The sequence below is a fragment of the Rhinolophus ferrumequinum genome, chromosome X (genome assembly GCF_004115265.2).
Source record: "Rhinolophus ferrumequinum isolate MPI-CBG mRhiFer1 chromosome X, mRhiFer1_v1.p, whole genome shotgun sequence".
Classification (NCBI taxonomy): domain Eukaryota; kingdom Metazoa; phylum Chordata; class Mammalia; order Chiroptera; family Rhinolophidae; genus Rhinolophus; species Rhinolophus ferrumequinum.
Window position 1 is genome coordinate 7,724,318 of NC_046284.1, and position 14,720 is coordinate 7,739,037.

Sequence of the window (14,720 nt, forward strand, 5' to 3'; positions counted from 1 at the left end):
TCACGTGATTTCTACCACCATTCTCTCATTTGATCCTTTCAACAACTCTGCCAAATATTGTGATTCTCATTTTACAGATGAAGAAATGGAAGCTCAAAAAGGAGAAGCAACTTGGCCAAAGCCACATAGCTAGTAAACCAGGACGATGCACGTTTTCTCTTAGCAAACTCATCTTCAATTAGCCCTAGAGACAAACCTGGCTACTCAATGATATTGGCTTCAGGGCCCCTAGTTCTTAACTTTCCTCATGGTTCCTCCTCCCCACAGCCTCTGAAGATGGTCTGTGTAAAGAATTAATTAGCTTTTCTTTTGTGCCCCCTTCTCCCCTACCTTTTCTGGCCCTTAGAAGAAAACACCAGCAGCCCCGACAAAGAAAACCAGCACCACCTTCAACATCGTGGGGACCACCTATCCCATCAACCTGGCCAAGGACACTGAGTTCGCCACCATCTCCAAGGCTGCTACTGCCAGTGCCTCCTCAACCCCGACACTCATTGCTTCGCCCAAGACCACCTACGTGCAGGACATCCCGACTGAGACCAAGACCTACAACAGTGTCAGCAAGGTTGACAAAATTTCCCGCATCATCTTTCCTGTGCTCTTTGCCATTTTCAATCTGGTCTATTGGGCCACCTATGTCAACCGGGAGACGGCCATCAAGGGCATGATCCGCAAACAGTAGATAGTGAAGGCGCAGCAACCAGAGCACTGGATACCCTAGGAAGCATCCAGGCACCCAAACCCCGGGGCTCCCCTTTATGTGTTTCAGGACTCTTGAATCCTCTCAGCAAGCTGTGACTCTCAATTCATATGTATAAATCTCAATGAAAAAAACAATTAACAGAAAAATTACTTGTCCTGCTAACATTGCTGAGTGTTCCCCCAACAGAGCCAAACACTGCCGTTTGCCCAGTTGCTCATCTTAGCCTGCTGGGTCTCAAGTGCAGTTGTAGAAAGTCACAGAGTGTTACCCCAAGGAGACCACTTCTAATAGTCTCAGCTCAAGGGAATGAGATTAAGATGGCAGCCACAGCCACTCATCCAGAGTATCCTAGAAGCCCAAAGTAAAGCCACAGATGGTACCAAAACCAGATTCTCCCTGTCCACCCCCTGAACAAAGCTCCCAAGGGGTCTGTCCTTAGCTGCCGGATGCCTTTTCACCCATCCTTCCCCATCCCCTGCTTCCTTGCCATTGCTGGGACAATGCATGCCCGTCCCGTTATTCCTAATACTGTGTCTGTAAGTAACTTCATGACTAGAAGAGTGTAGTGTTGTGGCTATGTGGGGATGGGGGGGTGGGGGGTGGGGGTGGGGCTGTTGATGATCGTCTTAAGGAATTAGAATGGAAGCCTGACCTTTGCCTCTTTGTAGAAATTGTGTTTCCAAATGCTTTGGTGCAATGTTCAGCGGCTGTTTATTAAACTCTTTCTGAATTGTACTCAGGCTGGAGATCACTCTTTTCCTAACACAGGTGGTCCTCTGTTCTTGGCATTCACCCCCACTCTTGTGCCTCCCTTACTTTCCGCTTTTTAATACCACTAGAATATGTTGGAAAAAAATGTATACCCAGAACAAGACACCTACCGTGTTTCTTTCCCCGAAAATAAGACCTAGGTGGACAATCAGCTCTAATGTGTCTTTTGGAGCAGAAATTAATATAAGACCTGGTCTTGTTTTACTATAATATAAGACCCAGTCTTTCATATAATATATAATATAATGTAAGACCGGGTCTTATATAAATTTTTGCTCCAAAAGACACATTAGAGCTGATTGTCTGGCTAGGACTTATTTTCGGGGAAACAGGGTATTACAGTGATCTAAAATGGAACCCAGGTGAAAATATAGCTTGATTAACTCAGGGGTCTTATTACCCAATAAGACAGAGAAGGAAATACCTGTATTGCCTGCGCTGTAAAATTCACCCACTCCCAGGAAATAGAAAAATCTATTTTCATTGCAATTCTAAAGGCTTTCTCTTTTCCATTGATTACTATTTCCCTTAGGAAACAATCCCCTTAGGTAATAGTTTTTAGGCAGAAGGAGAATGAGTATGTGGTTGGTTGATCCATGTGTTGAGAAATGTATGGTGACCCTTACAACAGACGGGAAAAATTTGGAAAATAATCTCATGAGATCTGCTTGAGGAAATCATCTGAATCCTAAGAGATGGGGGAAATCTCCTGGGAGAGCATTTCAAATCATATAGAAGTGTTTTTGGTCTGAAATAAAATCAGGGACTTGGACAGTCTGACCCTCAGGGCATGTCCAGCCCTGTGGTCTGATGGATGCCATCTGCAGCAATCCCAGTCACTGCCCAGTTTCACCGTACCCCCAGAACAAGCACGTGAGGCACACATGGCCGCCTCCCTAGGGAAACTGCCTGATACCAATATTTGTTTCTTTGAGAAACTGCAGAAATCACTTTGCTTCTGAAAACCATTCCCCTAGTCTTAGAGGAAAGCTCAAGCTGTTCCCATCAGCGCTTCCATTGCTGAGTTCCCCGAGAGTTTGAAATTTATTCAAAACGAACATCTGGATTTTAACCAGGGCTCAATCCCACCACAGTTGCTGTGTGATGTGGGGCAAGTCCCTCCCCTGAGCTGAGACTTAGTTTCCCCATTAGTAACATGGGGTTCTGATCAGAGCCAAGTCAACAGAGTACCCTTTCCAGCAGCTGCCCTGGCGTCCCACTCTACTCCTGAATGTTACCACGTCCTGGGGCCCCCATACTAGCCCAACCCAGGAATACAAACCCCCATTCTTTGGTTGCCTGTCACACAACGCAGATGGGTTGGCAGCTTCAAAAGAATTTGATTAAACACCAAGGAAGGACAGCTAGGAGGCCAAACTCTCAGGTCTGGTAGTGACCTCAATTCCCCCACCATATCCTTAGCCGGAGCTTCATGGGGCAGCGTGTCCTGTGATGAGATGCAAGAGTATTCATTGCCAAGCCCCAGGCGTGGATAAAGCTGGATCCTAAATTAAGAGGATTAAGCGGGTGCTGGTGCCAGGCAGGGGCCCCCAGGTAACCCAAGAGCACAGACTGGGAACAAAACACACCTTCAAACGTCTAGCGTAAGGAATAACAAAAAGCCTCAGAAGGGAACTCCCTAAATTTCTTTTCACCATATCAAAAGAATTCATGGAATCTGCACACACACAGTCTGTGCCTTCCCTTCTGGCCCCCCTTCTGTCTGAGACCAATCCTCCTTCATTCTTTATCCCTACTTCTCGTCTATTAATATAAGAATTCTACTTTTGTTACCTGCCCTCAGTGAAGCTGCTCTGTTGAGTTACCACTGCCCTGGTTACTAAAGCAGAAAGGTGTTTTTCAGTTATCTCCACTTGTGAGCAACATTTAACACTGTACACGATGACTATTCTTTGGGTTTCATGACATGATAGCCTTTTTGTCCCCTGCTACCTTTCTGTTGTGTTTTTCTTACTTAACTTCTCCCATCTCTTACACACTCCCCCCAATGATCTCATCTGTCCTGATGGCTTCAGTAACTGCATATTTCAATTATCTTTTGTTACGTAACAAACCACCCCCAAAATGTAGTGGCATAAAACAACTCTTTATCATTCCCATGGGTCAGGAATGTGGGCAGGGAACAGCAGGGATGACTTGTATCTGCCCCACAATGCCCGAGACCTCAGATAGGGATTCTCAAACAAGTGGGGATGACTTAATTACTGCAACCTCTGCGAATGGATGATCCACTTCCAAGCTCCATGTGGAAGGAGATTGTGTGGGGAGACGCAGATGTATTAGTTGCCCTGCTCCATTCCTGTTCAGCAGGGAAAGTATTGGGCCTTAAACTGAGAATATGAAGGAGGCTCTGGGTGCCAGACCAGGGGGTGGGGTCCTCCACTCACATGCCTAGGCTCTGATGGTTGAAGGACACGCTCCACTGGGACTGTTGATTGGAGCATCTACACATGGCCTTTCCTTACAGCTTCTCACAGCATAGCAGCTAGGGATTGAAAGTGAGTTTCTCCAGAAGGGGCCTCTGGAGAACAAGCATTCTAAGAGGACCAAGTGGAAGCTGTGTCTACTGTCCAACCTGAGAAGTAGCTACATTCTATAGGTGACAACAGCGTCACTAAGGCCAGCCCAGATTCAAGAGGAGGGCACAGGCCTCACCTCCTAACAGGAGAAGTGCCTACAAATTTGTAGACATATGAAAACCACCATGTCTCCTCTATGCTGGTGATTGCCAAATCACCATCTCTCGCCTAGTTCTTTCACGTCAAACTGAATGTGACTCCTCAACCCACACAATTCTTCCCTTGGTCATTCATTGTCAATAAATGGAAGCACCATTCGCCCAGATGCTCATGCCAAAAACCTACGAGGAACTCCTGACACCTGTCACGCATCCCTACCTCCAGCACATCTGACAATCTTGTGTGCTCAGCCTCGAATTTAAAGCCCATATTGTACTTGTCCTCCTCAAGTCCACTGCTAGCACCCAGGCCCATCATCTCTCACCCGCATCACTACAGAGCTAGCCTTTTCAACTGTAAACCAGATCACTTGTCTGTTCAATACCCTTCAATGGCATCCTGCTGTACCTAAAATAAAATCCAAAATCTAGCCCTGGCCTCAAAAGTCCTGCTCAGCCTCCTATTACCACAATTCCTGCCTTACTCACAATGCAACAGCCATAACAACTGCACATCAAGTACTAATACGTCTCGGGGCCTTGATGTAGGATATTCCCTCAGTCTAGAATGTTCCTTCCTTTCCTGCCTTACCTGGCTGACTCCTACTTATCCTTCATTTCTCACCTGAGAGGTCATGTCTCTCATGCCTGTCCTCCATCATAGTAAGTAGCTGTGTTCTTCCCTCTACTCCACTCTGTGTTGCTCTCGTGATCTCAACATTGACCACATTTCATGGCAATCTCCCACCAGGCTAAGCCCTGTGAGGGCCAGTTGCCCCTGTACACACTTTGTAGGGCCAAAACCATAGTCGGAATTGAGCAAGTACTTATTGAATAAAACAACCTCTGAGCTGGGCTTTAAAGGATGATTCAGAATTTGCTAAGCAAAGAGGAGAAAGGCATTTCTCCAGACCCAGCGTTTTAAAGTTTCCCTTCCTTGAAGCCACTATCCAGCCTCGCTGTGTGACAAGCACATTCACTCACACTATTCCCAAGCCTATAGGCCCTTTCTAAGATCATTAAAGGATCAAATGGAACAGAGGTCCATGAAGGATAATAACATTGCTAGGTCCTATTGCAGGCCACTCGGTTTTATAATAGGAGTTCCAGAAGGAGGGAACAGAGAGAATAGAATGAAATAACGGTGAACTAAATACATAACAGTGAGCTAAAATTTCCCTGTATTAGAGAAAGACTTGTCTTAAAATAGAAAATGTCCACCTAATTAGATAGTGTTGACCTGGGAGAAATAGATCTATGTGAGGAGGAAAATGGGAAAGGTTTGGTTAAGGAAAGCAGAATGTGTTGAATTGAGAGATCAAGAGAGATCTAAAGAGAGAGAGATAAGTTAATAAGGAGGCTGCAATGTGTCCTTATCCCCGTGACCAAGACAAGCCAAGAACACATTGAAGTTCAACTTGAGTGTCTAAGCAAGACTTGACTCTACACGTATCAGTGCCACGAGTCCCAATTTTAGGCTCCTTCTTTATGAATTATAGTGAGTGAGAAGAACCACGTATAAGTAAAATAACAGTAACTAGGGAGAGAATATCACATAATCTACTCAGCTTCCCTTTAGAGGAAGTGCAGGGCAAAAGGTTTGGCCGGAACTGTACAGTAGAGAGAGGATAAGATCACATAGGTATGTTCTTGGGTAAATGAAAGGGATTTACTGGGCCTATGTGGACCTGTAGAGAAATAGTTCATGTTTCTGAACAGCTAGGGCTTGTTGAGCAAATCTTCCTGAAACTTGGGGCCTGGGATAAAAGGGCAAGCCTGCAAAGGTAATTTACAACTATATAGACAGAGAACTCCAGAGAGATTTAGCGTCAGAGGTATGTTACATTTCATTCCTAGATTGTGAAGCTAGAGACAATGATCTTATCTTTCCCCTAAAGAGATTTATTTACATTCCAAAAGGTTATGGTAAGAACACCAGATTCTTCCCAAGGAGCAAAGGATTTTCTCCCTCCTTTCAATGGGGACATCCAACCCCCTCTCTTCTATGTAAATACCCAGATTTACTTCTGCATTCCTTGCAGGCAATATAAATTGTGTCTGTAGGGTGACATCCAACTTTCATCTTGTCATCTCAAGTGTAAGAAACTGGGGCACAGGAGAACTGCAAAGTTATTATTTGCTTGAAAGTAAATAATAATTAATCTACTCTGCCCCAGAAATCTCATATGTCCATTCAGGATAACAGTAATAAATAGGGATATTAAAAACTTAACAGCCTGCAAATTCTGGACCTTCTTCACCCCTCATTAACAGTGAGTCTAAGTAGATCAGATGTTTGTGCACCAATATTAATTATTTCATGTGTTCCACCAGTTCCTTTGCTACACAGCAGGAAATCCCAGAGATGGAAGATGGGAGAGATTCTCCTCCTAGCTTCTGTGGATTGCCTTGGATAAACAAGAATTGTCTGCATCTTGCTGCTTTGATTATTTATGATGGTCTTGACTGCCACTAAGGAGAACCATGCTTACCCAAAGAGTCAGAATGGGTGGAAAGGCCACTCAAAGGGCACACAGTACAGCTGAAATGGGGAAGAGTACTGAAGAGAAGACAAAAGAGCAAACTGCATTAGTCAGGCTAGTGCCTGTTATGCTGTGGTAGTAGACCACCTCGAACCACAGAGCTTAACCCAACAAAGGTTTATTTCCTTCTCAAACTATGTGTACATCACAGGTCAACACAGGGACTCTTCATTATAATTGCTTAGGGACTCGCGCTGATGGAGACTTCATCACACCTACTTCTATGATCACATAACAGGGTAAAAGAATGTGGAAACTTGCACACTGGCTCTTAAAGCTTGTCTTTGGGTGAAACATATAACTTGATTCCCATTTCTTGAGCAACGCAAATCACATGGCAACACCTAAATTCAGGGGGTGGGGAAGAGTAATCCTACCATGCACTTGAGAAGAAAACTTGAGTATTCATTAGATAGTACGAATCTCTACCTCAATTTTCCTTTCTTGTCACCAAATATGTTGTCTACTTGCCTTTCTTCATGCAAAACACATGTACCCCTTCCCCATGAGAGGAATAAAAAAGTCTCATTCAATCACTCTTTAACCCTCCAATTTTAGGATTGTTACTGGTCTAAAATCTATGTGCCCGACACTTCAAAAGGCCAATACTCAAAACGAGTTTAGAGTAAGGAAAAGTTTATTGATCAAGAAGGAGCCAGCTCGAGAAGATGGAAGCCTTTACAGATTCCTCAAATCCATCTTAAGAGAGCCCAGAATTCAGGCTTCTTTTATGTCAAGGGAAGGGAGAATGGGAGCGGTAAAAGGTGATTGATGACCAGACACCTGGACACTAACAGGGATCCAAGGAAGAGCGAGAAATCTCTAAACCTCCTTGTTCCAGGTCCTTTGACCCCTGCTGATCTGATTCTGGTCTTGAGGTTCCTGCAAATCTGATGAACAATTTTCCACCTCCTCTGTAGAGGCACCCTGTGACAAGGGGCTGTTCTTCCCAAAACTCAAGCCACAGGCAGAATTCCTCTAATGATTAGCATATCTATAGCAGGAGCTATTTACCTGAAGGCCATGGGAAAATGTAGGCTAGAATTAAAATAGAGTCAGAGAGACTGAGCATTTCAGTCTGTTAACAGGTCTCTGACTGGTATTTAAAAGATTCTTTATCTGTTCTGGAGGGGGTCTTAATCCAGACGACTATGAACTAAAAAGAATAGTTGTCCCCTCATATCCAATATTCAGTGGTGGAATAGGGAAAGATAACCACAATAAACAACCCCTTCTGGAGAGAAAAATAGGAATCACAATAGTCACCGGTTAACAGCAACTCTTAAATCTTACTAGACAGATCCAGAAAGAGTTCCCTGCCTGGGGAGTGAGAATTTTCCTTGATTAAGCCCCAATTCTGAGACAGGTTAGTTAGCATGACATTAGGTAGACAGGGAGGTCCCTGGTGGAATCAACGAAAGACAGACATATTTCAGGTTTTTAAATCACTCTTTCGCTCCAGGACAAAATGTAACAGCGCTTTGCGGTTAATCATAAAATTCCTTTTGGCTCGACAGATGGAGCAGATCTAATAGGTAAGAGTGGGTTACTTTGCTAATTCCTCCAGAATGGGCAAGCAGAACCAACCTGGTAGACGAATTTCATTAGAAGGCTCCAGCCCCCTTCCCCAAACAGGCAAGGGAAGGTATAAAAGAGATTTGCCTCAGTCAGTGGGCACCCCCATTAGGGACCCTCGCCCGCTTGGGAGCTCTGACCCTTTGCTTTCAATAACACTATCCTCTTTTAAAAACTCTTCGCCTCTCTGGGTCCGTGTTTCCATTCTTCGGTCTCACGAGACATGATCCCAGCACTCACTCACTCACTCAAAAGTCCCCTACACATCGTTTGGGGACTCACAGAGACATATGCCTACTTCAATTCTGCTCCTTGGGAAGGGACCCCACAGTCAATTTTACTCTATGGACCTTGTCTCTGCCCTCAGAGGGTTTCTTTCTTTTCTGTTACCCTCCTTGAACATGTCTGGATTGAGCATTGAAACATATAAACTCCTTGGAGGCTGAAAAACTCAGACCTGTTTCCTGTTCATAGTCGATTTGGAGCCCAAAGGTCATTTTAAGTGCCAGTCACAGTATTTTAGTCAAGGCTTCTCATCCATTTAGTTTGCCTCGGCTCTGTCAATAACTATACCCACAGTTCAGTAGTAAACACACTTTGCATATTTGCTATATTTATTTGCTTTCTCGTACCCAAGTCTCTCACAACTTAATTGAGTACCTTGAGCCTATCAGGCTTCTATGAGACCTACACCCTCGGTTTATTTTCCCTCAACCGTCTGTCCAATAGAAAAGATTTAGTTGTGGCAACAGCTCAAACTTGGTCTTTCCTTTGAGACAATACTGTCTATTCAGAGATTTCACAATGGTCAAATGGCCATGCCCTTGATTGAATCCTGCTGTAAAGCTGTTTTAAGAAGGTTTTGTCACCAAAAAACCTTCTTTGTTTTATCTTTTACCCAGTGAGGCTAAGAAGAAATTGACTCTTCCAATTGTACAAGTCATCACATTTCTGGACTCTGTCCCCTTTCATCACTTCTTCCAAACCAACCAGTTCTTTTCTGGCCTCAGCACTTCCTTGTAATAACTTATCAAATGTAAGTCAACAGTAACTAACACACAGTGTCAACATTCTCTATTCTAATCTATTCGCCTAGAGCTAAATATTCATTAGGCAAATGATTTGCCTTACAAATGAATGAAGGCAACAGTTTCAGGAAATATTTCACCACTACAAAATGTGGGTCACCATTCTTCCCGCCCCTGATAACAGTTTGCTTGGTATCCACCATCTGATACCTCAACCAATGCTACATATTATTATTATTATTATTATTATTACCTCCTGTTGCAGTCTGGATAGGCTAGATTATGCTGTAATAGTAAACAACCCCAAAATATCAGTGGCTTGACACAACAAAGGATTTCTTTCTCATGCTCCCTGTTCAATGTTGGGCAACAAGAGAGCTTTGTAGTTACTCAGAGAACAAGCTTCCAGAGGCTTTAGCTCAACCTGGGTTTTCACACTTGCTATTGCACACGGAAGGGGATGTGGCAAATTGGGTACTGCTCTTAAAAGCTTCTTTATGGAAGTTCTATGTCATCTCTTCTCAAATATTATTAGCCAATACATGTCACATGGCCACAAGTAACTTCAAGAAGTGTGGAAAGTACAATCTATCACATACCAAGGAGGAGAACCAAAAACATTTGTGTAACGGTGACCCTATACCTTCTATTTTGAGATTTAAACCTCTGATGTAATTCGTTTTGACAGTGTGGTTGGTTTGAGTGCATGCCTGGCCCTGAGATTTGGGAGAGGTTTTTGATCTGTAAGGGATCTGTTCCTGACCCTGTGGCTGACCAGCGTCCAGGAAGCGTCTTTTTCCTGGAGCTGCGAGGCCAACTTCTCCTTTATTTCTTTGCTCTGCGTCTCATTGTGTGCCTCTAAAACCTTTTGGTGGTATTAAGAGCAGGAAAGCAGTCTTTGTGACAGGGAGTCTACTGCCTTCCTTTAATGCTGGCATTTTGGAATAAACCTGCTTTTCTTTCCACCAGTCTCGCCTCTCGAGTTTTGGCTTTCGTGCGGCAAGCAGCCAGACCTTTTGCACGGTACCATTTGGACAATAGCACTAATGACTTATCACAAGAAACCTAGGAACACTCTAGATCATTTTTCAAACTCCAGGAATAAAGAGAAACCATTGTCATTTTCTACAGAGGAAAAAGAACTTACCGACCAAAAAAAAAGTGAATTTGACTCATATCAGATTTCTCATTCAATGCAGGATGTTAGAAACAGTGGAGTAATGTCTATAAAATGCCAAGTGAGAAGGATTTTTAAAGTAAAATTCCCTCGCCAGGATAATTATCAATCAAGTATAATGACATAACAGTACCCTTCTCACCCATACAAAGGCTCAGGTAACTGACAAGCCGTCCAGCATCTCTCACTGAAACAATTATTCTGAGACATACTCTGGCAAAAAGGAAAACAGAATCCAAGCAAAGGAAGGCAGAATATAGAAAAGAATGGTGAGCAAAAAATAAAACTGGCAGCTTACAATAAATAATTAATGACAATAAGGCTATAAAATTAATACAATATCTTATGTAATGGCTTATAAACTAAAAGTGACATACTATTGAAAATAATTTGAAATAAAAATTCAGTAGATATCAGTGAAGCCTGGGTAATGTGGAAGGGGCAGAAAATAAAAGCTTACTACAAGTCTTATTGGGGAGGGAAGCCAAAATTTGACTAATATTCTTTGTTGATGGGAGGTTATAAGTTTAAATACGTTTGCTAGAAATTGGAAGGCAACAACTTGCAGAATGGAAAAAAATAGTAAAACTTACAAAACAGTAGATTATGGTAGAGGAGAGAAATACAATGCTATCCATCTAGCAAACGCGAGGGGAAAAGAAAATGGAGAAAGAAATTATAAGGAAACCAAGATAAACATACAAATTAAAACCAAGGATCAAAGATTACATCAGGGGAGTTCCATTGTTTTGTACTGGCAACATGAAGAGCTCCATGAAGAGCTCCATGGATCCACTTCCCAGAGGAATTTGTGCAAATTATTTTTAAAATCTCTGGAAATGGTTCTAAGGGCATATACAAATGAAGGAACACTTATTCAAGAATGTTTACTGACACTTCGTAAGGACAGTGAGAGTCTACCGCATTTGAACCGTGGCCCACTCCCTCTCCTCCCTCCCAGCACAGTGTGAAGAAAACTCCACTCCAGATGGGTGCAGTCAAGCACATCTCCCCCAGCTCCCAGTCAAGGGCTCTAGTATCTTCCTGGGTAGGATGCGAATCAGCATTTCTCATCCATCCCTGTTGCAGAGGCTAAGTTCTAGGAGAGTGAGACTGAGAAGTAGACACTCCTTTCTTCCACCCAGCACCCACTTTGTGGGATGGAGACTCTACTTTGAGAGCAGTGCATTGCGAATACTAAAACCTCAATTTTCCTCACTCTGGCAGAGTTACCATGCCAGAAGTGGCAAGACAAAAATACCCAAGACTACTTACCACCCCCTCTCTGTGCCAAGCACCTAGCTACTAAAGTTATTTAGAAAAAAGTATTCCACTGTCCCTGCTTCCAGCTCCGGAGTCATGGCTCAGAGATTTTGACCAGGAAGAGGCAATCCATTAGAAAAGATATTTGAAGCTCTTCCTAAAGGAATTGAGGGTATTATGCTAAGTGAAATAAGTCAGAGAAAGACGAATACCAGATGATTTAATTTATATGTGGAATTTAAAAAATCAAAACAAAGCAACAAACAAAACAAAAACAGATTCTTAGATATTAAGAACACTGATGGTTGCCAGAGGGGGAGGTGGTGGAGGGATGGGTGAGAAAGGTGAAGGGGAATATAGTTGGTAATAATGTGATAACTTTGAATGAAGACAGATTGTTACTGAACTTAGTGTGTTGCTCACATCGTAAGATATACAAATGTTGAATATTGTATTCTAAGTATACTTTAATAAAAACATTAAAAATATTACTAACTCAAAGAACATAATGAAAAAATATTAAAGAAATTAATGTCACATTAGAAAAAATATTCACTAAATGCAAAGAAAGAACGGATTAATTGAGGGACAAAGAAACATGAAATTTACAGAAAAAAGTGAAATACAGACATAATTTCAATGATTCAATAATGACATTAAATATAGATGCATTAAATAATCCAGTCAAATGGCAGGAATTGTCATACTAGAATTTTTTAAAAGATCCAATTATATCCTATCATTAACATATAATCAGCTAACATAATACTCAATGGTGAAAGATTGGATAATTTTCTCCTTAAATCAGGGGTAAGATAAGGATGTCTGCTTTTGCCATTCCATTTAACATTGTCCTGGAAATTCTAACCAGATAAATTAAGTAAGGAAAAGAAATAAAAGACATATCCAGATTGGAAAGAAATAAGTAAAGTATCTTTTATTCATAGATGACATGGTATTGTATTTAGAAAATCTTATGGAGTCAAATAAAAAATTACTAGAATAAATGAGTTCACAAGATTGCAGGATACAACATCAATATACAAAAATAAATTCTATTCCTATACACCAGCAATGAACAATCTGAAATGAAATTAAGAAGAATTTTCATTTAAAAGAACATAAAAAATAAAAACTGAGGAACAAATGTATCCAAGGAGGTGTAATACCTGTGCACAGAAAACTACAAAATATTGCTGAAATAAATTAAAGAAGACTTAAATAAATAGACATAGCCATGTTTATGAATTGGAAGACTTAATGTTAAGATGGCAATGTTACACAAATTGAGCTACAGATTCAATATATTCCCTATCATAAATCCAAATGCTATTTTTTTCAGAAATATAAACGTTCATCCTAGAATTTGTATGGAATCATAAGGGACTCCAAATAACCAAAACAATTTTGAAAAAAGAAAAAATAAAGTTAAAGGACTCACACTTCCTAATTTTAAAATTTACTACAAATCTACAGTAATTGAAACACTGTGTGGTACAAAGATAGACATAGAGATCAATGGAATAGAATTGGCACAAAGATAGTCATATAGATCAATGGAACAGAATTGAGAGTCCAGAAACAAACGTTTACATCTATGAGGTCTGACAATTAAGTTTGCGAACTCATCCTAGAAAAAGTGCTACATACCTCCTGCCTGCTGAATATCACTATGGTCACCTTCGAAGTACTCCCCTGGGGAAGCTATGCACCGATGCCAGAGCTTAGTTCACCCTTCCAAGCAATTTTGGAACTCTTTCTGGAACGGCCATCAGAGCTGTTATCATATTATCCTTGATGTCCTGAATGTCATCAAAATGTTTTCCTTTCAATATTTCCTTTATCTTCGGGTAAAGAAAGAAGTCATTGGGGGCCAGGTCAGGTGAGTAGGGAGGGTGTTCCAATACCACTATATGTTTACTAGTTAAAAACTCCCTCAGACAATGCTGTGTGAGCTGGTGCATTGTCGTGATGCAAGAGCCATGAACTGTTGGCGAAAAGTTCAGGTCGTCTAACTTTTTCACGCAGCCTTTTCAGCTCTTCCAAACAGTAAACTTGGTTAACTGTTTGTCCCCTTGGTACAAATTCTTAATGAATAATCCCTCTGATATCAAAAGAAGGTTAGCAACATCGTTGAAACAAGTTTTTAATTGTCAGACCTCATATGTTCATTTGATTTTTGACAAGGTTGCCAAGAGTAATCAATTAGAAAGGCAGAACAGGTTTTTCAATAAATGGTCCTGGGACAACTACCTAGATAGCCACATGCAAAAAAATGAAGTTGGATAACTGCCTCACTTTATATACAAAAAGTATCTCAAAATGGAGCAAAAACCTACATGTAAAAGGTAAAATTCTAAAACTCTAACTCTTAGAAGAGATCAAAAGGGTAAGTGTTCATGGCCTTGTATTTGGCAATGTTTTCTTTGATATGACAACAAAAGCACAAGCGACAGAAGAAAAAGTAGATAAATTAGGCTTCCTCAAAATTTAAAACGTTTGCATTTCTTGATAGTGAATACTACCATGTATCTGATAACAAGCATCTACAATAAAGAACACCCACAACTCAACAGCAAAATGATAACTCAATTTGAAAAATGAGAAAATGACTTAAATAGACATTTTTCCAAAGAAAATACACAAATGTCCAACAAGCTCATGAAAAGATGCTCAATATAAATAGTCATAAGGGAAATGCAAATTGAAACCACAAGGAGATACCACTTCACACTTAATAGGATGGCTGCAATAAAAATGTCAGATAATAACAACAACAAGTGTTGATGAGCATGTGGACTAATTGGAACCCTCATACACTGCTAGTGAGAATGTAAAATGGTATAACTACTTTGGAAAACAGTTTGGCATTTCCTCATAAAGTTAAACATATAGGTATCATTTGACCGAGAAATTCTACTCTTAAGTATAAACCCAAGAGAAATAAAAACACGCAAACAAC

General features: G+C 41.3%; 1 protein-coding gene across 4 annotated transcripts in view; it reads left to right on the plus strand.

The window, feature by feature from the left end:
* Window positions 1–1,282, plus strand: part of GABRA3 (gamma-aminobutyric acid type A receptor subunit alpha3) — a 196,996-nt gene extending 195,714 nt beyond the window's left edge. For all 4 annotated transcript variants that reach the window (XM_033135444.1, XM_033088249.1, XM_033087481.1 and 1 more), the window contains exon 10: window positions 347–1,282. In XM_033135444.1, the coding sequence (XP_032991335.1) occupies window positions 347–682 (336 nt within the window). In that variant the 3' untranslated portion in view covers window positions 683–1,282. The remainder of the gene's footprint in view (window positions 1–346) is intronic.
* Window positions 1,283–14,720: the final 13,438 nt, after the last annotated feature.